Source organism: Entelurus aequoreus, linkage group LG16 (assembly GCF_033978785.1).
Source record: "Entelurus aequoreus isolate RoL-2023_Sb linkage group LG16, RoL_Eaeq_v1.1, whole genome shotgun sequence".
Classification (NCBI taxonomy): Eukaryota; Metazoa; Chordata; class Actinopteri; order Syngnathiformes; family Syngnathidae; genus Entelurus; species Entelurus aequoreus.
Genome location: NC_084746.1, coordinates 46,009,953 through 46,036,994, shown reverse-complemented (window position 1 = coordinate 46,036,994; position 27,042 = coordinate 46,009,953). Strand labels below are relative to the sequence as shown.

Below are 27,042 nucleotides of genomic sequence, written 5' to 3'. Positions count from 1 at the left end.
CACTCCTACATCTTTCTGACTGCAGAAAAAGGAAACATGACAGATGCCTAATGACCAATAATGCCAATAATTCAGTTCATATCCTTCTCCAGGTCAAAATCTCTTCCTTTGTTAGCATGGATCCATGTTTCTGATACAGCAATTTACAGCAAGGGCTCGTTGAATTGTTCCAAAAAATGCTTCACATTGTGGAAATTTGCATATAGGCATCTACAGGTATAATGAATAATTGACCATTTGTATAGTGTTGACAATCATGCTTAAGGTGGAGGAGAAAAATGTGTCTGGATCTCTGTCATCCTGTATTTCCATACTTTTATGGTCTATGGAGCTAAATGTTTCTAATTCCTTGTCCTTTGGTTCCTGTCTTTGTGTGTCATGATTGTGTTTATTTTGCTTTTAGTATTTGATACCTATCCAGTTCCTCTATTTTCCGAATGACAGTTACTTTAGCTTCTTCCGGTGTACCATATCATTTGATGAATATTTTAGTTTGTTGTATCTTGCCTTGTTTCAGGTTGCGTGCCTTTCTAGCTATGTGGGCGTTTGCTTTTGTTAAATGTTCTTTTATATACACGTTTGTTCCTTTTAACTTCCTTCCTTGTTTTAGTAGTGCTGATTTTTGTTTTCTGTTAACGACCCTTATAGGGTTGTACGGTATACCAGTATTAGTATAGTACCGCTATACTAATGAATCATTTTCGGTACGATACCGTCTCTGAAACGTACCGGTCCCGCATTCCACCCTGCGCCCGCGTCGAAGTCACGTCGTGACATTGCTGGTTTACGAGCAGACGAGCATGTTCGGCGGCACACAATCACAGAGTACTTACAAGCAGACACAGTGTGTAGACAGAAAAGGGAGAACGGACGCATTTTGGCTTGAAAACTAACGATAAAGGTGAAGTTATAACACTGAAACGCCCTCAGGAAGAGGTGCTTTAAGACATGGCTAGCTAGCTAGCGGCTAACGTCCATCCGCCGTTTGCAGTGTTTTAGCTATTTCTAAATCACTAGTCCTCGTCTTCATGGTGACAAATAAAGTAAGTTTCTTACAAGTATCATCCATGCAGGACGAGGAATAGCTAAACATGCTTCACTACACACCGTAGCTCACCGGCGTCAAAATGTAAACAAACGCCATTGGTGGATCTACACCTAACATCCACTGTAATGATATCAAGTACAGGCACGTATCTAGTTGATACTACTATGATTACCTCGATATTTTTTGGCATCACATCTTCTTTCGTTTTTTTAAAATGTATATTTTGTTTGTAAACTCAGGAAATATGTCCCCTGGACACATGAAGACTTTGAATATGATCCTGTAACTACTTGGTATCAGATTGATACCCAAATTTGTGGTATCATCCAAAACTAATGTAAAGTATCAAACAACAGTGATTATTACATTTTAACAGAAGTGTAGACAGAACATGTTAAAAGAGAAAGTAAGCAGATATTAACAGTAAATGAACAAATAGATTAATAATTCATTTTCTACCACTTGTCCTTAATAATGTTGACAAAATAATAGAATGATAAATGACACAATATGTTACTGCATAAGTCAGCAGACTAATTAGGAGCTTTTGTTTGTTTGATTGTCACACACACACTAGGTGTGGCGAAATTATTCTCTGCATTTGACCCATCACCCTTGATCACCCCCTGGGAGGTGAGGGGAACAGTGAGCAGCAGCGGTGGCCGCGCCCGGGAATCATTTTTGGTGATTTCCTTGTTCTCTGTAACAGAACAGTAAATAAATGAATGATATACCATAGTATATTATTTATTTAGTATTTCCGTGGAGCTAGCTCGCTAGCTAGCCTCCCTGCAACCGCCGCTCTCCGGGCCCGCTGCTGTTGCAGTCCCTCTCCGGCCAGTGGTAGTCTGGCCACCCCTGTTGCTCTCGGGGCCAGCAGCACTGCAGCAAGGCCTGGCGGCACAGCCGATGGTAGCCTGGACACTGCCGCCGCTCAGGTAACAAACCCAAATTGGAATGTTTTTGTGCTTCTCTCGCCTTTTGAGACAAACAATTTAAAAGGGCAACCTTTTCCGTTTTTTTTAGCACTCGCGACTTCAAAAGCAAAAGGGTGACGACGTGACGACAACAGAAGAAAAACCTGAGAAAAGTGAGTTAAATTTGAGAAATGTATCTGCTAGTAAAGTGACTGAACTTTTACATTGGGCACCCCATATCTTTGTAGTTTTCACTTGATCTTTTCACTTCGACAAATGTTTTTGTTCAGATGGATTGCATTTAGCATCTTTAACCTACAAAATGTATCAAATGTAATTACAGAATGTAATTTTTTTTACATGTAATGCATAATGTCATCATGTCCACAAATGCAAAGAACATTGATAGCTGCTTATTAATCAAAATGCTAATAATCATAAACTCATTTCAACCCTTGAAGATTTATTAAACACATCTGAATAATCATCAGTCATTTATTTGAATTATACATTATAAACAAGTTTCTGTTTGACCTTTCCACTCCGCACATCTTTGACAACGCAGCAACTTTGCACCGGGAGCTGCGGAGGATGAAATTCACGTGGTAGAATTATAAATGAGCTTGCTTGGCTGAGGAGAATTACCTGCAGCGGGAAGATAAAAAGCTAGTATTTTTCTTTGTTGACCTCCTGTGCTGCTTTGTTTTATTGCTTCAAACACAAAGTGCTGCATATAGTTTGCTCTAACTTTGCTGCTGTGTGTGCTCGTCCGCGGCTAATCGGAAAGCTACCTGGCCAGCCTGCAGTAGATGTGGCCAATGTAGTCACAGCACATGGACGGATGGACAGTGTGCATAATTAACTTCAAGCCCTCAGTGTGTGTGTGTGTGTGTGTGTGTGTGTGTGTGTGTGTGTGTGTGTGTGTGTGTGTGTGTGTGTGTGTGTGTGTGTGTGTGTGTGTGTGTGTGTGTGTGTGTGTGTGTGTGTGCGTGTGTTCTCCTTCTGCAGCCGCCTGATAGCAGATCTTCCCTCTTGATGCTGAAGCTTCATCAACCTTCTCTAAAAGCCTGCTCAATACTGCCTGCTCGTCCACAGATGCCTCCTGGTGATGTTTGAGGTGTGTTACAGTAAATGGCCTGTGAGCCCAGATATCTCAAAATTGTATCTGGATCCATATTGTTCTCCAATCCCAGACTTTTGTGATCTATGTTGCAAAAGGTTTTCAGTTTCATATTTTCCTGTTCAGCCATCTTTTGTGTTCCTAAATGAATGTTCAAATCCAGGTCTTCTTGTTCAACGGTCTTTTGGAACTTACCGTATTTTCCGCACTATAAGGCGCACCGGATTATAAGGCGCACCTTCAACGAATGGCATATTTTAAAACTTTGTTCATATATAAGGCGCACCGCATTATAAGGCGCATAGAATAGACCAGTGGTTCTCAAATAGGGGTACTTGAAGGTATGCCAAGGGGTGCGTGAGATTTTTTTTTAATACTCTAAAAATAGTAACAATTCAAAAATCCTTTATAAATATAAATAAAAACCTACCTTTTTTTCCAAATAGTTCAAGAAAGACCACTACAAATGAGCAATATTTTGCACTGTTATACAATTTAATAAATCAGAAACTGATGACATAGTGCTGTATTTTACTTCTTTATCTCTTTTTTTTTCAACCAAAAATGCTTTGCTCTGATTAGGGGGTACTTGAATTAAAAAAATGTTCACAGGGGGTACATCACTGAAAAAAGGTTGAGAACCACTGGAATAGACGCTACAGTAGAGGCTCGGGTTACGTTATGCATCCATTAGATGGAGCTGCGCTAAAGGGAATGTCAACAAAACAGTCAGCAGTGTTTCCCATAAACTGCCAAGATACCTGTGGCGGTGGGGGCGTGGCTATGGGCGTGGTCATCATGACATCATCGAGTAATTTGCATAATTTACTACAATGATATGATTTTCTCTAAAAAGGCTCAAAAAATGTATACTTACTAATTAATAATAACAGTTTTGTTTTAAACGTCCATCCATCCATCCATTTTACAATATAATTACAACACTTTATGTACATATTTATATACAGATTTGAACAATAAGTTATTGACTGAAATATATTTATTAATTGTGGTTCTTACAAAAAATATATCTTATAAAATATAAAAGCTAAAATGTCTCTTAAAGCTCTGCCCCTTTAATTAGTGCATACTAAATAATTTCACTTTAGCCTACTACTACAACCATATTATTTACCAGCAACATAAAGTGAAACAGAGGCAGAGGTGTCCTGCCACAGTCAGTAACAAATAAACAGAAAACAGTAGTGGTCAAATACAAATAAGGCAACAAGAGAAGTATCCTACACTTCTCTTTTGTAAAGTAAATCTGAACAGCCTATATGGGCATCTACATCAACTATATGATTTGCCTGAGAAGCTGGACAGGACCAAAAAAAAAATTTTTATTTTATTTTTAATTTTTTTAAATTTGTGGCGGACGTAATTCTTTCGTGGCGGGCCGCCACAAATAAATGAATGTGTGGGAAACACTGAGTCAGATAGGGCAGTCAAACTTTATTAATAGATTACAAACCAGCGTTCGACAACTCTGTTCACTCCCAAAATGAATAAGCAGCTGTTTTATTATTTTCCCCGAGGTAAAGTCAGTGATGTGGTGTTTTGTTTATCTTTTAACAACAGCAAGGTATAGTGGAGGGGAACTTTTCCCTGATTCAATAAACAGGTAAAAAAACAGTGATACTGTTACGGTAAATCAAACGTTAGTGCAATCACAATATAGTAACACTCGAAATAGTGCAGAGCAATAACAATATATCAATAACTCAACGTTGCTCAAACGTTAATGTCACACAACACAACACACAAAATAAACATGTAAAGCTCACTTTATGAAGTTATTCCTCATCCACGAATCCCTCGAATTCTTCTTCTTCAGTGTCCGAATTAAACAGTTGGGCGAATACGGCATCCAACATGCCCGACTCCGTCTCGTCGAAGTCGTCATTAATGGAGTCAGTGTCGCTGCTGCTCTATTCCCGTGTTCTACTGCGTGACTGATCGTCTTAAGTTTAAACTCTGCGTCATAAGCGCGTCTTTTAATAGGAGCCATTTTGGGGTCTTTACATAAACAAACAAATGGAAATGAAACGGCACGCCTCGCGCAGTCATATATCCCAGCATGCACCGCGCGCTTCTTCTTCTTCTACGGGGGAAAATGAAGTCGGCGGCTGCTTACCGTAGTTGCGATTGATTGATTGATTGATTGATTGAAACTTTTACCTGTTGGAGGCTCAATATTGGTCCATATATAAGGCGCACCGGATATAAGGCGCACTGTCAGCTTTTGACAAAATTGGAGGTTTTTAGGTGCGCCTTATAGTGCGGAAAATACGGTAGTAGTGTTGATGTTGAATGTAGATGTGTACAGCTCCACTAATGGACATTGGAGTGTTACTTTCAATTCAGCTCCACTAATGGACATTGGAGTGTTACTTTCAAAGGCAAAATGAAAGTATTGCTAGAAACATAATTTTATATGGGACTTTATTGTATTATATGTATAGTACATGTTCCAAAAAGAAAAAAGCATAAAACACCACCAGAATTACAGATATTACAAGTCAAGTCAAAGTGATGACTTGGTGTAACTAAACATTACCCTATAAGATGAAAGCAATTGCATTTTATTGATATTCGAAATGTATTCAATGTTTATAAATGAATATTTAAATATACTAAATGTAAAAAAGGGAATGAATATTCAAAATAAGATCATTAAATGGAATCTAGTTTGGTTACGCCATCATGAGCGCAACACAAGGTTATAAAAGTTTCAACTACAATTCTAAATAAGATGTCAAAAGCAAACTGAAATCAAGTAATCACAGCTTAAAGATTGATCAATACCTATTTAAATTTAGTAATACATAAATATGATGATTTATCAAAATATAAAAGAAATATACCTGAACAGAACGCGCATGATGGTTACACCAAAAAGTAACGCTATGAGTCGCGTTTTTCCAAGTTTTTGGGGCATTTTTATACTATTTCCAAGCATCTCCTTTTTATTATCGTTGATTTTAAATGGTCAAACTAATGCATATTATATATGCATGCCCTAGTAAACAAAAAAAAGTCATATTTATTTTGATTGTTACATTTTGAAGTACATTTGTGCAGGTGGGTGCGCATGTACCCATTACCAGAGCTGTACACACATGTTTGTTTTCTGTCAGACTATATTTTGGTTGTTGTCAAAGCGCTGGGAGCTCTAATATTTAATATTTGTCCCCATCCTTGATGTCTTTGTGCTCTTGCTTCTGGACCTCCATTCAGCTTGATGTCAATTTTGCAGTTGGCGCTCCATGTTCCCTGAATTTTCCCCGGCTTCCTCAAGTCACGTGCTTTCTTGGCGATGTCAGAATTGCATTTAGCGAGGCGCTCGTTCATTTACACGTTTGTACCCTTCAGCTTGTTTCCCTATTTCAGGAGTGCCAATTTGGATTTTCTGTCTGTCGTGGTGTTGTTTCTTCCACTCGGTGAGATGCACGCGTCGATGGCGTTAATATCGACATCGATTCCCTTTGATTGCAGAAAGTTGACCACTTTTTACTCTGTTGAAGCAGCAGTTGAAGCAGACCGTGTGGTCTGGTTGTCAACTGCTTGAGTATAGGATCAAGGAGTTATGTGCAGCCCTGCAGTGATTATATCATTCTGTCGCGTAAACTCCTCTTTGATATTCTCCAGCTTGGCGTCATTTTTCTAGCAACTGTTGGCGCAATGCTGCATTCTTCTCTTGCAGGACTTCTATTTCCTGTCTCGCTGCTATTGTTTATTGTACCACTGCTGTTGTTCCTTGTTGTAGTCACCTCATGCCTTACTGCTGTGGTGTCCTCCTGCAAGACTGACATCTCTTTTCTCACTGCTGTGGCGTTTTTCTCTGAGAATCTTCACCTCTGCGCCAAACCTTTTTGTGTCTTTATTAGTTGTTCCATCTTTGATTGTGTAGCCCTATTATCAGTTCTTGCTGCAGCTTGCCTGTTTCCAAGAGATGATTTAACATAATCTAATATTCCTATCAACATTCTAAGAATTTTCACCAAATCACTTCTAAGATCATCCGTTTCTTGAAAGGTTACGGGGGTGGGAGTTTTGCTTTGATTGTGTTTATCAATTGTTGCTAAGCAGCTAACTGGAAGCTTTTAACGTTGTTAGCTTTGACGTCTAGCAGCATTTCTAACTTTTCAGCCTGCTTTAGACTTAGACTTAGACTTCCTTTTTATTGTCATTCAAATTTGAACTTTACAGTAGAGATAAGAACGAAATTTTGTTGCATTAGCTCATGGTAGTGCAGGATAAAAAAGCAATAAGGTGCAGATATAAATAAATAGATTACAGTACAGATAAATACATTGCACTTTTTCATACGCATTCACGTTTATGGATGTACGTATGTTGTCTTTTTATTCCAGCAAGTTAATCCATTTTGGGGGGAATTAAGGGGATAGTTATGATGCGTTCAAGAGTCTTACGGCCTGAGGGAAGAAGCTGTTACAGAACCTGGAGGTTCTGCTTCGGAACCTCTTTCTAGAGTCCAGCAGTGAAAACAGTCCTTGGGGGGGTGGGAGGAGTCTTTGCAGATTTTCTGAGCCCTGGATAGGAGGAAGAGGAGTCCTGTTAATCTTTTCCGCCGTCCTCACCACTCTCTGGAGAGACTTCCAGTCTGAGGCATTGCAGGCTCCAGTCCAGACAGAGATGCAGTTGGTCAGTAGGCTCTCTATAGTAGGCTCTGTAGAATGTGGTGAGAATGGGGGGAGGGAGCTGTGCTCTTTTCATCTGACGCAAAAAGTGCATGCGCTGCTGAGCTCTTTTTACAAGATACCAGGTTATATTGTCAGTGATCTGCACCTCCAGGAACTTGGTGCTGGAGATCTCTAAATATTCATTTAGAGATCCTTTGTGTCATAAAACACACTTAAAGTTTGCCAACATTTTCATGGTTTGATGATTGTATAACTTTAGGTTGCTAAGCAACCGCTTTGAGCTTGCTAGCTTGGCTGGCTTAGCGGCAGCTTCAATTTGCTTATTACAGCGATTCTGTGCCCCTCGGCTAGCAGCGTTCAGATCAAGTATGTTGTAATCTGTTATGTAAGCTGTTTTGTGGCTGTGATCACAATCGGTGGTCTGGAAAACTCCTATTTCAGTCAAAACTCTGGTAACAAGAGCAGAGCTTTTTTATTTTGCTTCCTCCCCAGGTAGCAGGAAGTGACGTTTTAGGGCGCAACTAAAGACTAGCTTTAGCTTAAAGGCAAAGACTAGGCCCTGACTGTATGTCAGATGCATGTCTACTACAAAACCCAAAACCATTGAAGTTGGCAAGTTGTGTAAATCGTAAATAAAAACAGAATACAATGATTTACAAGTCCTTTTCAACTTATATTCAATTGAATAGACTGCAAAGACAACATATTTAATGTTCGAACTGAGAAACTATTTTTATTTTTTTTCCAACTTTTGTAACTTAGAATTTAATGGCAGCAACACATTGCAAAAAAGTTGGCACAGGGGTATTTTTACCACTGTGTTACATGGCCTTTCCTTTTAACAACACTCAGTAAACATTTGAGGCGACCAGTTTTTGAATCTTTTCAGGTGGAATTTTTTCTCAGTCTTGCTTGATGTACAGCTTAAGTTGTTCAACAGTCCGGGGTCTCCGTTGTGGTATTTTAGGCTTCATAATGTGCCATACATTTTTGGGAGACCGGTCTGGACTACAGGCAGGCCAGTCTAGTACCCGCACTCTTACTATGAAGCCACGCTGTTGTAACACGTGCAGAATGTGGGTTGGCATCGTCTTGCTGAAATAAGCAGGGGCGTCCATGAAAAAGACGTTGTTTGGATGGCAACATTCGTTGCTCCAAAACCTGTATGTACCTTTCAGCATTAATGGTGCCTTCACAGATGTGTAAGTTACCCATGTCTTGGGCACTAATACACCCCCATACCATCACAGATGTTGTTTGAACTTTGCGCCTATAACAATCCGGATGGTTCTTTTCCTCTTTGGTCTGGAGGACACGACATCCACAGTTTCCAAAAACAATTTGAAATGTGGACTCGTTAGACCACAGAACACTTTTCCACTCTGCATCAGTCAATCTTAGATGAGCTCTGGCCCAGCAAAGCCTGTGGCGTTTCTGGGTGTTGTTGATGAATGGCTTTCGCTTTACATAGTAGAGTTTTAACTTGCACTTACAGATGTAGCGACCAACTGTCGTTGCTGACAGTGGTTTTCCGAAGTGTTCCTGAGCCCATGTGGTGATATCCTTTACACATACTGATGTTGGTTTTTGGTGCAGTACCGCCTGAGGGATCGAAAGTCACGGGTTTATGTGCAGTGATTTCTCCAGATTATCTGAAACTTTTGATGATATTACGGACTGTAGATGGTAAAAATCCCTAAATTCCTTGCATCAGCTCGTTGAGAAATGTTGACAATTTGCTCACGCATTTGTTGACAAAGTGGTGACCCTCGCCCCATCCTTGTTTGTGAATGACTGAGCATTTCATGGAAGCTGCTTTTATACCCAATCATGGTACACACCTGTTCCCAATTAGCTTGTTCACCTGTGGGGATGTTCCAAATAAGTTTTTGATGAGCATTCCTCAACTTTCTCAGTCTTTTTTGCCACTTGTGGCAGCTTTTTTGAAACATGTTGCGGGCACCAAATTCCAAATGAGCTTATATTTGCAAAAAATTCTCAGTTCAAACTTGAAATATATTGTCTTTGCAGTCTATTCAATTGAATATAAGTTGAAAAGGATTTGCAAATCATTGTATTTGTCTTTTATTTACCATTTACACAACGTGCCAACTTCACTGGTTTAGGGTTTTGTACATGAGGCGGTGTGGCGTAGCAACTTGAGGGTTCCAGGTTTGATTCAGGTTTCTGCCATCTTAGTCATAGCCGTTGTGTCCTTGGACAAGACACTTCACCCTTGCTCCTGATGGTTCATGGTTAGTGCCTTGCATCGCAGCTTCTGCCATCAGTGTGTGAATGGGTGAATGTGATGTATAATGTAAAGCACTTTGGGTATCATTACAGGTACAGTGAAGCGCCATATGAATACGGACCATTTACCATTTTACGATATAAAATACTTGCAAATGAGACTCGGAAGTTTAAGAAAACAAGATACAAGGACTGGACAGCACAGTTATTATCAGCTCCCTTTTAAATGTTAAATCAAAACAAATATTTTGAACATTTATCAGCACAAAATTGGTACCGTTGAGTATTGTATTGATTACTAGAAAATACAGAAAGTTAGGACATTGTCATGCAGTGATAATGTACAGGATACATCGATTCATGTATCACAGATTACCAAACATCTTTGACAATCAAAGCATGATTTTAATAATCAATAATGTGTTATCAATGCACTAAACACTGAAATGACTGCAAGCCTTCCGGCAGCAGCTGGGATTTGCTGCGGTGACGACTCTGCTCTCAGCGACAGTGGATGAAAATACCTTTTGGGGAGAGCGACAAGCCGAGCCTTTGAAGCTGAACTTGTTTTTTCCGCTTTTGCTCGCTATTTAACCTCTTAAGGCCCAAACTGTTTGTTTACATGCTTTTTTTATTTCTCTTTGCTATTTGGGCTTATTGGACCCTAATTAGAATAAAAACTAAGAATCATCTTTTGATATGATGTACTTAGACCATAAGTACACAAACGTGTACTTCATGTTTAGTGACATGCTAATTCCTTATTTTTACACTTTTTTTTTTTTTCAAAATTCCATTGTATGTTATACTCTTCTGACACCACCAGATGGCAGTATAAGTGTCCACATAAGCGGCCATAAGACCCCAATTCAGTAGTGTACACAATTTTGGAAATAAGAGCTAAAACCTCCCTGCTTGGCACTCAGCAACAAAGGGTTGGAGTTGGGGGTTAAATCACCAAAATGATTCCCGGGCGCGGCGCCGCTGCTGCCCACTGCTCCCCAAGGGGATGGGTCAAATGCAGAGGACAAATTTCACCACATCTAGTGTGTGTGTGACAATCATTGGTACTTTAATCTTTTAAAAGGTGCTGTCCACGCATGTGGCCACTAAGCCTTTAGAGTTAAAAGTACAAAGTTAAAGTACCCATGATTGTCACACACACACCCTTGATCACCCCCTGGGTGGTGAGGGGAGCAGTGAGCAGCAGCGGTGGCCGCGCCCGGGAATCATTTTTGGTGATTTAACCCCCAATTCCAACCCTTGATGCTGAGTGCCAAGCAGGGAGGTAATGGCTCCCATTTTTATAGTCTTTGGTATGACACGGTTTGAACTCACAACCTACCGATCTCAGGGCGGACACTCTAACCACTAGGCCACTTCCTGTGTTTGACACTCATGTTAATTGCATGTCAAAAAAAAGTTGTGCCCTTAAAGGAAATGACTTGGCTTAACTTTTGCAGCCCTACCTTGAACAGGAGTAGTGAACGTACAAGTTACACACCAAATAGTCCAGGCAAACCGTACAAATGTGTGCTTGCACTTAGCTGAAAACAAAAAGTTGTGTTGACTTTTAGGAGGTGTCTGAGCTGAAGGACAAGGATGGCGACGATGTCTGTGCTTTTATGTGCGGCGGCACAAAAAGGGTTCAATTGTGTGGAAGAAATGCACTCAGGGAAGTGCTGTGGAAGGAGACAGGCCTCATGGAAATAAACACAACATGACTTCTAGTCAGTAATAAGTGTTGTCAGTTTGCTGCACAGAAGAACTCTTCTTCCTTTCTTTACTGCCTGCTGGAGATCCATTTCTCTTTTACTTCTACCCTCAAACATTCCCTGGTGCTGTCTCCGCTTTTTCCTCCAAACCCTCTGCCGTTTATTTCCAGACTTCTTCCACTGTTTGACTTCATCCCACTCAGTCAAACGTCGTCTTTGTCCTGATGTTGTGTGAGGAAAAGAAGCGGGACTTCTTTCGTCTTCGCACGACTTCTCTTTCCTTTTGACGGCGATGTAAGTTTCATGTAAATCTAAGACACGCTTAAGTCAGTCACGCTGTACACAGGAAGTACATATCAAATACTGGAATAAAAAGATGAATACTGGAATAAAAAGATGAAATGCAAGAAAGACATACAACATTAATTTAAAAAAAAAAAAAAGAACAATTCCTTACATTTGTGTGTAACATGTTTAGCCTTGTCTTCCAGTGATAATAATACTTGAAATGACTTAATGGCGCGATTCCACACGACGTATGGAGATACAGTTAGCTGCTCGCTGTGGCAGCTAATTCTTCCGGTCAGCGGACTGATCATTAAAAACAGGAATCAGCATTTAAAATTTGGGCAAATCCGGGAGAATCGGATCGTTCTCTTCCCTGCCCCCAACACAGCCCACCCTAGTAACAAGGAATGTCTTCAAATGAGGACCACCATTGATATATAGGCCACACCTTCCATTAAAAAAGTGAGTTCAAACCCCGGCCGAGTCATACCAAAGACTATAAAAATGGGACCCATTACCTCCCTGCTGGACACTCAGCATCAAGGGTTGGAATTGGGGGTTAAATCACCAAAAATAATTCCCGAGCGTGGCCAACGCTGCTGCTCACTGCTCCCCTCACCTTCCAGGTGGTGAACAAGGGGATGGGTCAAATGCAGAGGACACATTTCACCACACCTAGTGTGTGTGTTGTGACTATCGGTGGTAATTTAACTTGAACTTGAACTAAAATCATCCAACAAGCACAAAGTGTCCAACGTGCAGACTCGAGCTTGTTCTCAAAACACAATGACAAAAAAAGGGGGGGACAAGGAAAGAGAAAAAGGTTGACGCTTGTAAAACAAAGTTTTTTATCTGAATGTTTATACACTGCAAAAAGTCAGTGTTCAAAAACAAGAAAAAACAAAACAAAAATGAGGGGTATTTTATTTGAACTAAGCAAAATTATCTGCCAATAGAACAAGAAAATTCGGCTTGTCAAGACTTTCCCAAACAAGTCAAATTAGCTAACCTCAATGAACCCAAAAATACCTTAAAATAAGTATATTCTCACTAATAACAAGTGCACTTTTCTTGGTAGAAAAAAAAGAGACCTTTTTGCTCAATATGTTGAAAAATATTCTTAAATGAAGTAAATGCTAGTGCCATTATCTTGACATAATGATATGCGCTCGGCATCATGATTTTATTTTTCATGCTTGAAGTAAGAAATTATTACTTTGAAAAAGTAGTTTTATACTTGTGAGTGTTGACGACACAGCTTTGCATCAGTTGGTATTCTAGTTTCAAGCATGTTTTACTCAATATAGGTCATAACATCTCAGCAACAAGCTGTAATATCTTACTGAGATCATTTAGGACCAAAACCCTTAAAACAAGTAAAACACTAACATAAAATCTGCTTAGTGAGAAAAATGATCTTATCAGACAGAAAATAAGCAAATATCACCCTTATTTGAGATATTTCATCTTACTTAGATTTCAGTTTTTGCAGTGTGACGGTGGTGCAGAGGTTTGTCATGACCTTGTTGCTCGGGTCATGTCTTGATTTATGTTTAGTAGCTTTTTTCCTGTTTAAGTCTGTTTCTGTTCTCTATCCTTTACTTTTGGTTGCCATGGACACTAATTGTTTGCACCTGCCTTCGGCTTATTGATTAGCGTCCCCGCCTCATACTGCCACTAATCACTCCCCCTTTGTATTCTGGTGCGTCGCAGCCTTCAGTTGCTGGATCAATGCGACATCTTGCCTTGGTGTTGTCATCCTGTACAACTGTAATGTTGACAGCTGCTCCTCCGCTAATTCCCTTGGGAAGCGTTTCCATCTTCCCGCGTCCTCGGCACGTAAATCTTTTCTACATTTTTTTGTTTTTGTATTTGGAATTAATGTTTATTCCTACTTGAACGCCGCTCCTGACGCTTTCTGCGTGTCCTCCCTATGGGAACACGACAGTCGCAACAGTGGTTCGTGCTCGTGCCTCACATTACGAAGGTTCTGGGTTCGATTCTAGGGCTCGGGGTCTCTGTGTGGTGTTTGCATGTTCTGCGTGGGTTCCTTCCGGTTACGTCCTCCCACCTCCAAAAACATGCACCTGGGGATAGGTTGATTGGCAACACTAAATGGTCCCTAGTGTGTGAATGTTGTCTGTCTATCTGTGTTGGCCCTGTGATGAGGCGGCGACTTGTCCAGGGTGTACCCCGCCTTCCGCCCAAGTGCAGCTGGGATAGGCTCCAGCACCCCCACGACCTCAAGCGGTAGAAAATGGCTGTTTGTAACATCTGAGCATATTGGAATTATTTGAGTCTTTTTGGCTCAATGAAAAATAGGCATAAACATTGATTGACAACACAAAGTGCCAGCCAGCATCAACAATGTGACACATGTTCTATGCAAATAAAGGCAGAGAGAGACTTGTTCTTGGCCTGAAATGCTGTCTCAGTCATTTTCTTTGCCATTGTTGCCTTGGGATTTCATCAGCGTGAAAATGGAGTCATTAAATGTGGAAAGGATCTCTTGTGGCAAACACAAACCAGGACAAAGGCGCTTGGAGTGTGGAGACTAAATATTCCTAACGTGTGTGTGTGTGTGTGTGTGTGTGTGTGTGTGTGTGTGTGTGTGTGTGTGTGTGTGTGTGTGTGTGTGTGTGTGTGTGTGTGTGTGTGTGTGTGTGTGTGTGTGTGTGTGTGTGTGTGTGTGTGTGTGTGTGTGTGTGTGTGTGTGTGTGTGTGTGTGTGTGTGTGTGTGTGTGTGTGTGTGTTGTGTGTGTGTGTGTGTGTGCTCCTTGCGGGAACGTGAGCGTGCGCGCGTCTTTGTGTGTGTGTGTGTGTGTGTGTGTGCTCTTTGCGGGAACGTGCACGTGCGTGCATCTTTGTGTGTGTGTGTGTGTGGTATGAAACCTGGCTTACATGGGTCACTGGACCAGATGGTTTGGTCTTCACGTCTGAGAGAAAAGAGTTGAATTGTTGTACAGTGGCTTCTGATTGACGCTTTCTCCTGAAGGACCCCACAGTGCTGTCCTGCTCAGTGCCAGATTAGATGCCAGGGCTCCAAATCCCTCGAAAGCTTTTGGGTCAAGGCTTCATTCTCTCAACTCAAATGATTTTTTTAAATCTTTTTATTTACTTTGAAGTTCAGTGATCATGTTGGTTTGCTCCAACAAACGTTATTCCTGTAGTGCATTAGCAATGTTAGCATGGATTCTTGTCTTTTATTAGCTTGAGACTAGAGATGTCCGATAATATCGGACTGCCGATAATATCGGACTGCATATATTATCGGCCGATAAATGCTTTAAAATGTAATATCGGAAATTATCGGTTTCAAAAAGTAAAATGTATGACTTTTTAAAACGCAGAGCGCCAATAAACCTTAAAGGCACTGCCTTTTCATGCCGGTCCAATGACATAATATCTACGGCTTTTCACACACACAAGTGAATGCAAGGCATACTTGGTCAACAGCCATACAGGTCACACTGAGGGTGACCGTATAAACAACTTTAAAACTGTTACAAATATGCACCACACTGTGAACCCACACCACACAAGAATGACAAACACAATTTGGGAGAACATCCGCACCGTAACACAATATACACCCCCCCCAACCTCGCTACCTCAACCTCCTAATGCTCTCTCAGGGAGAGCATGTACCAAATTCCAAGCTGCTGTTTTGAGGCATGTTAAAAAAAATAATGCACTTAGTGACTTCAATAATAAATATGGCAGTGCCATGTTGGCATTTTTTTCCATAACTTGAGTTGATTTATTTTGGAAAACCTTGTTACATTGTTTAATGCATCCAGCGGGGCATCACAACAAAATTAGGCATTATAATGTGTTAATTCCACGACTGCATATATCGGTATCGGTTGATATCGGTAATTAAGAGTTGAACAATATCAGAATATCGGATATCGGCAAAAAAGCCATTATCTGACATCTCTACTTAAGATGCTTTGTTGGCATACACTGTTGGTTTCCAGTGTCAATTACATATCTCCCAGTACGGTTCAGTCCACACAAGGTTTGCGCAATAGAGACAATAAAGCAGTGGTGTGTCAGCAAGACCTTCTCTGCTGGCCTAACATAACCAGAAATCATGATCATAATAATTAAAGATATAAGTAATTTTTAATTTAATTTCCCTAAATATCTCAAAGTATTCATATTCTCTTCATGTCATATTATGCTCCTTTCAGCGTTGTTGTTTTTAGGTTATAGAGTTTTTATCCAATCAGAATTCAGCTAGCTTATGTTGCCATGCTGTACCAAATCTGCCAGGAGCCTTCAGAATCATCTGTGCACTGTCAGTGAACGGGCACAAACATTTAGCCAATCAGATCACAAGTTGTTGTCAGTAAGGCCTTCTAGATGGCCTAAGGCAGATATATATAGTGATGTTATGAGCTAGGTAACATAAGAACTCCATTACCCAGCATGCCACAGTAGTGAAGAGCATGCGCAGTAGTCCCGTTTAGGTTGAATGCAGCCATGCCGGCAGCTGGACGTTATTGATGAGCACGCTGTGGAGTAAACTCTGAACTCCGCCAACCTGCCTCGTCTGCATCTTTTAAGATGAGACAAGACAACACATATATTTGCAGGGCCGTTTTCAAGAAGGATATTTAAAGAGAAACTACATCTTGTGAGACCATGTCGGCCAACCCCGGAAGCTCGAATGGGTTCTACAAATTGTGAGTTCAGATATTTGTATTTTTTTTGTCACGTTTAATTGTTTTTTGCAGTTTTAATTTTGACAGTTCCACATAAGATATGTTGTAATTGCTGATGCGGGTTTATTGATTTTTAAATGCACCAGAAAATAACCCGTTTTGTACACTGTTGATGTGGTCATTCAATGCCCAGTAGTGCGTAAATGTGTTTCTGTATAGTATTTCTCCAGCAATCAATGATGGTGTTTTGAGAGGTAATCATTGAAGACAGACATCACTGAAGGCCTAGGTGGGAAACGCACGGCCCGCCACTGCAACATACGATATAAATGTGCTCAACAATAGAGATTTTAATACTATCTTTATATCGTGATAATGCATGATGATGACACATTCTAGCTGTGTTCTGAAAATTTGACAGGGACAAGAGAACAATGTAGCGCCCTCACTCACGGCTAATGTCCCTCCACAGTGCAAAAAAGTACCATTATCACTGGAAAAAGAGGAGTAGCTAAACATGATAGCGCAGACCTCCCCTTGTTGCGCAGCCCCAAAGAGGCCCGATCCAAAAGAGGAAAAGGAGGGTACCATCAAGAACGCAGACAATGTTTAATAACATGTTTATTATCATGTTCAGTTTCATGGCTCAATGTTGCGACTCCAGAGTGCGGCCGTGCTTGCAGGCAGGCAGGTAGGCAGGTAGGTAGGTAGGTAGGTAGGCAGGTAGGTAGGTAGGTAGGTAGGTAGGTAGGTAGGCAGGTAGGCAGGTAGGTAGGTAGGTAGGTAGGTAGGTAGGTAGGTAGGTAGGTCTTTATTGTCATTGCACAAGTACAACGAAACTTTGTTTTCAGCACAAACCCGTTCAAGATAAGACAAACAAACAAACAGTGTACAGGGTTACAGGACAGGAACGCTGATGGGTCGCCACAAGGCGTCTCCTTGCCCGGTGTAACTCTTACAAATCCCCCCTTTAGCGCCACTTTCTGCCAGCCTGTGCCGCCGCCAGATAAGGTTTGCCGTGACACTTCACAGCCGCCACATTGCGGCGCCGTTAAGAAGCGGCTGTGTCCGCACTGATAAAACACGCGTGAGGCGGTTGTTGTCTCTGGCAAGGACGCCGTGAAGCACCGCTGACCACGCACACCCGTCGTCTTCGCCCGATTGCCGGCGCCTCGTCTAACCTTGATGAGCGGGGCCTGTGTGGCGAGACAAGCGGCCGCTGTGTTTTCACGGCCCCGCCGCAATCGTTGCCAATTTGATTGCTGAGCGGCGAGCGGACGGGCGCTTGATTAGCTTCAGACAAAGGCGGACAGGCTCGCAGGGCCGACTCATCCGTAAAACAAAAGCATGCAGGAAGTCCAAACAACCTCAGTATTGACTCGCCTGTCAAGCCCTAATCCCGCACTACTGTACGTCACATGCCTGCGTGGCGCTGATAAACATTTTCACACGTAAATATTCAGCAACGTTTGTTTGTTTTTGTCTGGATGGCAAAACATCAACTAACCTCATCATGGATGCAACATTCTTACAGGTGCATCCATGATTTGCACCTTTTGCCTTGTCCTGCAATGTCAACCCTGCAAATGGCAAAGATCTACTGTATTTACGCTGTTAAAAAAAATATGTAGATTTCAAAATAAAACGTAGGAAAATACACGCTGATATTTATACCAAATTACAGGAAATGGAAAAAGTGTAACATTCATTTTTACTATAAAATTCTGCTGAGCTGCTATTTTATTTTTTTTTACCAGAAAATGTACAATGCATTACTGTAAATGGAAGCTGCACCACTTTGATTTTTACAGTAAAATTCTGTCAAGTCAGTTTTTTACTGTAAAATCTGACTTTTTTTTTTTTTACAGTGTATTTAAAGAGCCATGCATGATATTACAACTGTCAACATTTACTTTCCTATCATATTATGTATTTTCGCTCTTTTTGCAGCTTTTGCTGTCGTTTTTTTTTTTTAGTTTTCTTGTTAAATTATGTTTTTAGAAAGCCAATAAACAAGTTGCAAGCCTCAAATGGCCTCTGGGCATCGCTCTGGTTTAAGAATATTGTTCAGAAATGATTAACTAAATTATCCTTTGACAACAATATCTGCTACCTTGTGTCAATGTTTTCTTAAGAACAAACAAAACAAAACCTTGAATTGTACAAACAGTAAGTGTGATTGTTTTTTCCTGTTTAGAGACAAGCTGGGCTGTCACTTTCACGTTGCAACACTGCCCCCTGCTGGATGTTAGCAACTCTGCAAGAATCCTCCCATACAGGTACAGATCTGGTCAAAAGTACTGGGACAACTCTCTTACTTCATGATGCTTCACTTTTCACCTGATACAGGTGTCGCAATACCTTTTTACTTAAATTTACCAGCGGGTTCTTAATCAAAAATGTATAAAAAAATAAATAAATGTATATATTTAAAGAAATTAATTTATTTCCAAGTATTTTTAATGAAAAAATAAATACATGTATTTATATAATGTGAATATATTTAAGTAAAGAAATACAATTACTATACGTATGTGTATCTTTATTTTTTTAGGGCTGTCTATTTTTTTAATCAGTCATCACATTTTGGAATTTAGATTAATTACAGGTGAATACTTGCATAAATGAAATTTGCTGAAGAAAAGACCCCAATATTTGTACACAAATGCCGTTTTATTGTCAGAATGTCATCTAGGAACGTTTTGAAACGTTTTCCTTAAATGCATGTTTATTTGCACAAAACTTGGTAACAATTTTATCTGAAGTTCTTTCAGTCTGTATTTTGGAGTGAAATTATCCAGAGAGCACACCTGTCAAGAGTCTCCGCACTCATCTTTCTACTAATCACTGACCTTATAGCAGTCAAGGTTAAATAGCTTGTAAAGTCAAAATAAACTGCATGAATAATCTAAGTGTGTACACAATTATGCCGGGTTTTTTTTAAATGATTAATCACATGAATTAACTTGTTAATTTTGACAGCCCTATTTTTAAAATAAATATATTTAAATCCGACCAAAAAAATACATACAATTAAAAGGGGCTGTTCGCAATTAATTAGCCCACTGTGAGATTAATTTAACAATGTTAGCATTAGTAGTTTAAAAGAACACATTTCTCAAAAGTATATTCTTCACAGTTACTACTTATTTTCAATAGAAATTGCTCGCCGGCTAGAGGAATCGGTCTGGCCTTCAGGCTCGTACACACGGGGAGCGCCTGCATATACAAGAACCGTCCTAGAGAGGCAACTAAGAATTTGCTGTCTTGTTATGACAGAATATACATTCCATGATAACTAAATTGCTATCATTAGCGAAAAACACACAAAGTTATTGTGCGAGTGTCATTATGTGCTGAAAGCCATACAAGGGCAGGCTCAATACACTTTGGAAAGGTAAAAGTGTGGAGGTTGCAAACAGACCCTTTTGACTGTTAGGTGCTGACAAGTCCCAATATTTGTGTAAAATAGATTTACAATCAGAAATACTTCATTACCGTATTTTTCGGACTATAAATCGCACCGGCCGAAAATGCATAATAAAGAAGGAAAAAAACATATATAAGTCGCACTGGAGTATAAGTTGCATTTTTGGGGGAAATGTATTTGATAAAAGCCAACACCAAGAATAGACATTTGAAAGGCAATTTAAAATAAATAAAGAATAGTGAACAACAGGCTGAATAAGTGTACGTTATATGACGCATAAATAACCAACTGAGAACGTGCCTGGTATGTTAACGTAACATATTATGGTAAGAGTCATTCAAATAACTATAACATATAGAACATGCTATACGTTTACCAAACAATCTGTCACTCCTAATCACTAAATCCCATGAAATCTTATACGTCTAGTCTCTTACGTGAATGAGCTAAATAATATTATTTGATATTTTACGCTAATGTGTTAATAATTTCACACATAAGTCGCTCCTGAGTATAAGTCGCACCCCCGGCCAAACTATGAAAAAAACTGTGATTTATATTCCGAAAAATACGGTAATCCCTGAGGGGAAATTTAAATTTTCAGCACAATCCCATTCACGATCAGACAAACATTATAGGGAGACAGAACAGGATCGCTGACGGGTCTGCCAACTTCCGGCGCCCCTTACAAAAAAGGTGAGATACAGGTAGACAATGGGGGGGAGAAAAAAAAATGGGTCTAAGCCTGGGCCCCTGGAGAGGGGGTCCAGACTGAGGCCAAGGGAAAAAGGAAAAAACAAGGGGTTCAATTCTCTATTAGCTGCAAACAATGTCTGAAAGCTTTTAGGCTTCACATCTAATCTAAAATTAAAGTATTCAAATCTCAGCAAGAGAAGGCAGAGGCCTATTGTTTGTTTTTTTCCCAAATCAACAGCCCTTAATAAGCGACAGAGTTTCCGTTGTGTGCCAATGTTAGCGTAGACTGTTCTACTCCACACTCTCCCATCTGTTGCTGTTTTTTCATTCTATCAATTATTTGTGTATTACAGGACATGTGAGACACACGTGGTTCCTGCAGCGATGGAAAATGGAAACAAGTCATATTTGATCAAAGCAGCTAAGTGAGTTTATTTCTTGAAAACATGAAATGTGTCAAACTACACAAGTGTCAACAGAAAGCATGACATTTACAGCTAATCTAACGTTAACCTCACAGAGATAAACATTCACATACTTGAAGTTAGCAGTAGAGTACTTTAAGTCACAGTTTTACAATAAAACAGTTGGTCGTGTCTGGAAGGTCCAACATGGTCGTCCTCAAAGATCACCACCACCATCACTGAGACAAAAACATGCTGTTAGAAAGTTCTCCATGAAATGTGTCAAAGTTTAGCAGGGATCTTGTAAATGCTGGAAGTTAAAACTTTGTCTTATTGATTAGTCTTATCAGCATCACCATGATCAACTTTACACAGGTGTAGGGGAGGGCCGTAACTAGGATTTGACAAATACCAAGGTCAAAAATTGAGGCTTTGAAAGGCTGAAATCATGGGTATCCCAGCACCATATAAATAATGTCCTGTGGTGTCCCTCAGGGCTCGATCCTAGGACCAGTCCTGATTTCAGTGCACATCCTGCCCATGCAACACATTTTTTATAAAAATATCTTATAGAGGTGTGGGGGAAAAAAATCAATTCAAATTCGAATCGCAATTCTCACGTTGTGCGATTCAGAATCGATTCTCATTTTTAAAAAATCGATTTTTTAATTAATCAATCCAACAAAACAATACACATCAATACCATAACAATGCAATCCAATTCCAAAACCAAACCCGACCCAGCAACACTCAGAACTGCAATAAACAGAGCAATTGAGAGGAGACACAAACACGACACAGAACAAACCAAAAGTAGTGAAACAAAAATGAATATTATAGACAACAGTATCAATATTAGTTACAATTTCAACATAGCAGTGATTAAAAATCCCTCATTGACATTATCATTAGACATTTATTAAATTTTTTTTTTTTTTTTTTAAAGAACAATAGTGTCACAGTGGCTTACACTTGCATTGCATCTCATAAGCTTGACAACACACTGTGTCCAATATTTTCACAAATATAAAATAAGTCATATTTTTGGTTCATTTAAGTTACATTATTGCAATCAGTTGATAAAACATTGTCCTTTACAATTATAAAAGGTTTTTACAAAAATCTACTACTCTGCTTGCATGTCAACAGACTGGGGTAGATCCTGCTGAAATCTATGTATTGAATGAATAGAGAATCCTTTTGAATCGGGAAAAAATCGTTTTTGAATCGAGAATCGTGTTGAATTGAAAAAAAAAAATCGATTTTGAATCGAATCGTGACCCCAAGAATCGATATTGAATCGAATCATGGGACACCCAAAGATTCACAGCCCTAATATCTTATCTTTATGCTGATGAGACACAAATATATGTCCCTCTAAAAAGGAAAACTGACACAATGTTTAAAATAACTTTTAAATTGTCTTGAGGACATAAAAGAATGGTTGGCAGTAAACTTCTTAAATTTAAATGAGAACAAGACCCAAGTAATTTTATTTGATTGAAAAATAAACCACAATGCTCACCCTAGTGACCTGGTGCCCCTGATGCCTTATTTTAAACACAGTCACAAATCTTGGTTTTAAGTTGGACAGTGATTTTAAGTTGGAAAAGCAGATTAATTTAGCAAAAAATTTAATCCGTTTTATCTTAACAACGTTTTATACTGCTTCTCCCTCTGTATGTTAGTATGAACCAATGGCTCGTTTACAGTTAGTCCAAAATGCTGCTGCTCGCCCTTTAACTGCCACTAAAAACATAAACACATTAACCCCATTTTAGCATCCCTTCACTGGCTCCTTATTCATTTTAGAATTAATCTTAAAATGTTAGTTTGTTTTTAAATCTCTTAACGGATTGGTGCCACAAAACATGTCAGACCTTTTAAAAAATCTACACCCAACAAGGTCTCTGAGGTCAGCTGATTAATTTCTTCTAGTCGTCCCAAAGACATGATTAAAACCCAGAGGGTATCGTGCATTTTCAGCTGTGGCTCCAAAACTTTGGAACTATCCCTCTTGTTATTCAGACGGCTCCCTCTTTGACTTTTAAATCACCTCATAACAAACATATTTTTACTCCTTAGCTTTTATACCAGCATGAAAGTTGTGTGATTTTAGTCTATTTTCTTTTCTTTTGTGTATTTATTCTATTTTTAGTTCATTTACATTTTAATGTGCTTCTTCATGCAAAACGCTCCTACGGCCCCCCACTGACCGTGAAGCCCTACACAAAGCGGGTGTTCTGCATTTAGGGCGAGGCGGCACCTGACTCAGACAACAATATTTTACCGACAGCATTTCACATCAATTTCATTCTCACAGCAGGGAAGTCTTCAATCAATATCTGCTTAAGTCTTAAACAAGTCAAAGATGTGTGCAGTACAAGGTGCAATGCAGTTATATCATCTTGTAAACACCACACACATCCATCAATGTGTTTCTATTCATTACAATTACTCAGCTGGAAATAATTTATGTAGGCAGAGCGCAGACTTTTTACATGCTTTCTTTATATCATATTACATTAATAAATCAATAAGCACATTAGGGTGTACAGTTAAGCAAGATGCCATGCAAATGCGGCACGATGTCAGACGGTGACTAGAGAACTGTCAGCGGATGCTATCTTGCTGCTGAGCAACTTTATGGATTATTACATCCATCCATCCATCTGCTTCCACTTATCCAAGGTCGGGTCGCGGAGGCAGCAGCCGAAGCAGCGAAGCTCAGACTTCCCTCTCCCCAGCTACTTTGTCCAGCTTCTCCCGGAAAATCTCGAGGCATTCCCAGGCCAGCTGGGAGACATGTCCTGGGTCTTTCCTGTGGCCTCCTACCGGTCGGGGAAGGTAGGCGTTCGGGGGGCATCCTGACAAGATGCTCGAACCATCTCATCTGGCTCCTCACGATGTGGAGGAGCAACGGCTTTACTTTGATCTCCTCCCAGATGACAGAGCTTTTCACCCTATCTCTAAGGTAGAGTCCCGCCACCCAGCGGAGGAAGCTCATTTCAGCCGCCTGTACCCGTGATCATGTCCTCATGACCATAGGTGAGGATAGGTACGTACTGTAGATGGACCGATAAATTGAGAGCATTGCCTTCTGTCTCAGCTCCTTCTTCACCACGCTGGATCTGTACAGCGTCCGAATCACTGCACCAATCTGCCTGACGTTCTCACGATCCACTCTTCCCTCACTCGTGAACAAGACTGAGATACTTGAGCTCCTTCACTTAGGGCAGGATCTCCTACCCATTCCAGAAATGGCACTCCACCCTTTTCCAGGCGAGAACCATGGACTCGCACTTGGAAGTGTTGATTTACATCCCAGTCGCTTCACACTCGGCTGCAAACCAATCATGTGAGAGCTAAAGATCCTGGCAAGAAGAAGCCAGCAGGACCACATCATCTGCAAAAAGCAGAGACTTAATCCTGCAGCCACCAAAGCGGACCCCCTCGACTGCACCTAGAAATTCTGTCCATAAAAGTTATGAACAGAACCGGTAACAAAGGGCAGCTCTGGCGGGGTTCAACTCTCACTGGAAACCAGTCCGACTTACTGCCGGCAACACAGACCAAGCTCTGACACCGGTCATACAGGGAATGGACCCCCACAATCAAGCACTTCAATTCCCCAAACTTGCTGAGCATTCCTCACAAGACACGGTTGAACGTCGTCTCCACGTCCACAAAGCACATGTAGACTCAGCTCCTCCCACTGAGGTTGCCGCCAGTCTCTCCACCAGCCGGGGTGCTATCGGCTAAAGGTCCAGCTTCACTTCCTGCTCCAGCGTCGCAATCTACGGGGGACCCTCCAGAGAAGTACAGTGCGGCATGGATAAAGGAATGGTACCGGAAGATGTTGATTGAGCTGGAAATGGAGGATCAGCTTCTTGTGTCGACACCACCAGCAGCCAAACTCACTCCAGCTTCAGATCCTGTTCAAGTCGAGACCGCTCCGGTTTCAAACTTGCCCAAGCCAAACTCGCTCCAGCTTTGACGCCCGCTCAAGCCAAGCTGACATCTCCAGCACGACCTGCGCCACCTGTCCTGCATCCAGCTAAGCTACCACTTCCTGCACAGCCTCCGCTGCTTGTCCTCAACCAACTGCTTCCAGTTAGACTTCCAGCCCAGCCGCCTGCTGCTCTAGATTTGGTTCTACCGACACCACCAGCCTCTCCAATGGGTCTTCTGACGCCACCAGCATCATCTCAAGTAGGTCTGCCAACGCCACCATCCTCGACTCAAGCAGGTCTTCTGACGCCACCAGCGTCATCTCAAGTAGGTCTGCCGCCGCCACCATCCTCGACTCAAGTGGGTCTGCCGACACAACCATCTTTGTCTCAAGTAGATCTGCCGACACCACCATCTTCGTCTCAAGTAGATCTGCCGACACCACCATCTTCGCCTCAAATGGGTCTGTTGACACCACCATCTTCGTCTCAAGTAGGTCTCTCTCTGGAGCCAGCCATACGCAGCAACGCCAAAGACCTGAGCGTGGACCTTTACAACTTCTGGGGCGTCGTTCGCGCTTTTCATGGACACCCTACACCCTCCGCGCCATCAGCAGCCATGCCCAGAACTTGGGTGTGGACAAGAATGGCTGCTGAGGATTTGGTCCCGCTCACATCTGCCTCCTCTTCAGCCACATTCGTGGTCGCATGCCTCGCCAGCTGCAGCAGCATTTAATTCGCCGCCACCACCTGACTTGTCCCCGGTGGCCTCAGGGACACTTGGCGTGGCGACCCGCCGCCAACTACTCCCTTCACCCTCCCTGTTTTGAAATTGTTCTACTACTATTATCATTTACGTAACAAATAATATATTGTGATATATATTGGTATTGCAGGAGGCTGCAATAAACATTGCAATGTACATTTTAAGTAATTATTGCCCATCACTAATAATAATAATGATTTTTATTTATCTGAAAAACGCTTTTTTGCAGCAAGCAAGAAAAAAATAATTTGTTCATCTCTACTTCTTGGGGACAACAACAAACATTAGTTTCACCTGGAATGAAGCAACAGTAAGTCAGTTGTCCTCCTTTTGGTACTTCAGTTTCTTCTCTGCAACAAAGACAACACGGGAAGTGAATCACAATATTTTACTCAAGTCATGTTCTCATATTCTTTGCCATTTTACTGTTTTTTACAGAAGCCTGTTTAGGCAGTAGGGCTGGACAATTATGGCAACTATAATAATACTTTGACTGATATTGAAAACACGATTAATAACTTGATTATTCATTCATTTGAAAACGAGTATTGTACCACCAAATCTCAATTTTAAATATAAATTAAAAGTACAAACAGATATACATTTGTAACAATCTAACTACAAGTAAAAAAAAACAATAGTTACAGCAATACATTTAAATAACAAATGTAAAAAAAAGTTTTTCCAGTTTACATTTTTTTGAATTCCGTTTTTTACCTTTTCCACTTGCGTATTTTACCACTATAGAATGTGTGCTTTTTGTGTCATATCTTGTATACAATTTAATAAAATGTTGGTTAATTAAATACACACATCCTTACATGTATCGGTACATTACATCTTTGGACAATTTTGACCAGTATTTTAAGTCAAGGAATACAAATTTTGTATTAAGTACATTATGCTTGTGTAAAGTACTTATTGAAACCTTTATTTTGTTAGCGCAGTCAGACCGGATGTTGTGCATGCCGCTGTTATCGTGAAGGGAGAAAGTGTGCTGATGTTCTGAGCTTGATGAGTTTTGAGACGCCCTGTGGGTGTTTAAAAAACAAAGACGGCCTCTCAAGTTGCGACTGCTGTCCTGTTTGCACATTGATTTTACATCGACGATGTCGTTAACA

The 27,042-nt window shown here is 40.6% G+C and overlaps 2 protein-coding genes across 3 annotated transcripts in view; one reads left to right on the top strand and one right to left on the bottom strand.

The window, feature by feature from the left end:
- The window catches only part of LOC133631081 (arylsulfatase I-like), a 115,734-nt gene that overhangs the window by 47,574 nt on the left and 41,118 nt on the right, over window positions 1-27,042 (top strand). The window contains exons 7-10 of the mRNA XM_062023114.1: window positions 2,075-2,138; window positions 2,974-3,082; window positions 18,873-18,954; window positions 21,155-21,226. The gene's annotated coding sequence lies outside the window, so the exon portion shown is untranslated. The remainder of the gene's footprint in view (window positions 1-2,074; window positions 2,139-2,973; window positions 3,083-18,872; window positions 18,955-21,154; window positions 21,227-27,042) is intronic.
- Window positions 21,202-27,042, bottom strand: part of LOC133631082 (ABC transporter F family member 4-like) — a 30,002-nt gene continuing 24,161 nt past the window's right edge. For both annotated transcript variants that reach the window (XM_062023116.1, XM_062023115.1), the window contains exons 10-11: window positions 26,216-26,271; window positions 21,202-21,444 (exon numbers count right to left, since the gene is read on the bottom strand). In XM_062023116.1, coding sequence (XP_061879100.1) covers window positions 26,237-26,271 — 35 coding nt within the window. In that variant the 3' untranslated portion in view covers window positions 21,202-21,444; window positions 26,216-26,236. The remainder of the gene's footprint in view (window positions 21,445-26,215; window positions 26,272-27,042) is intronic.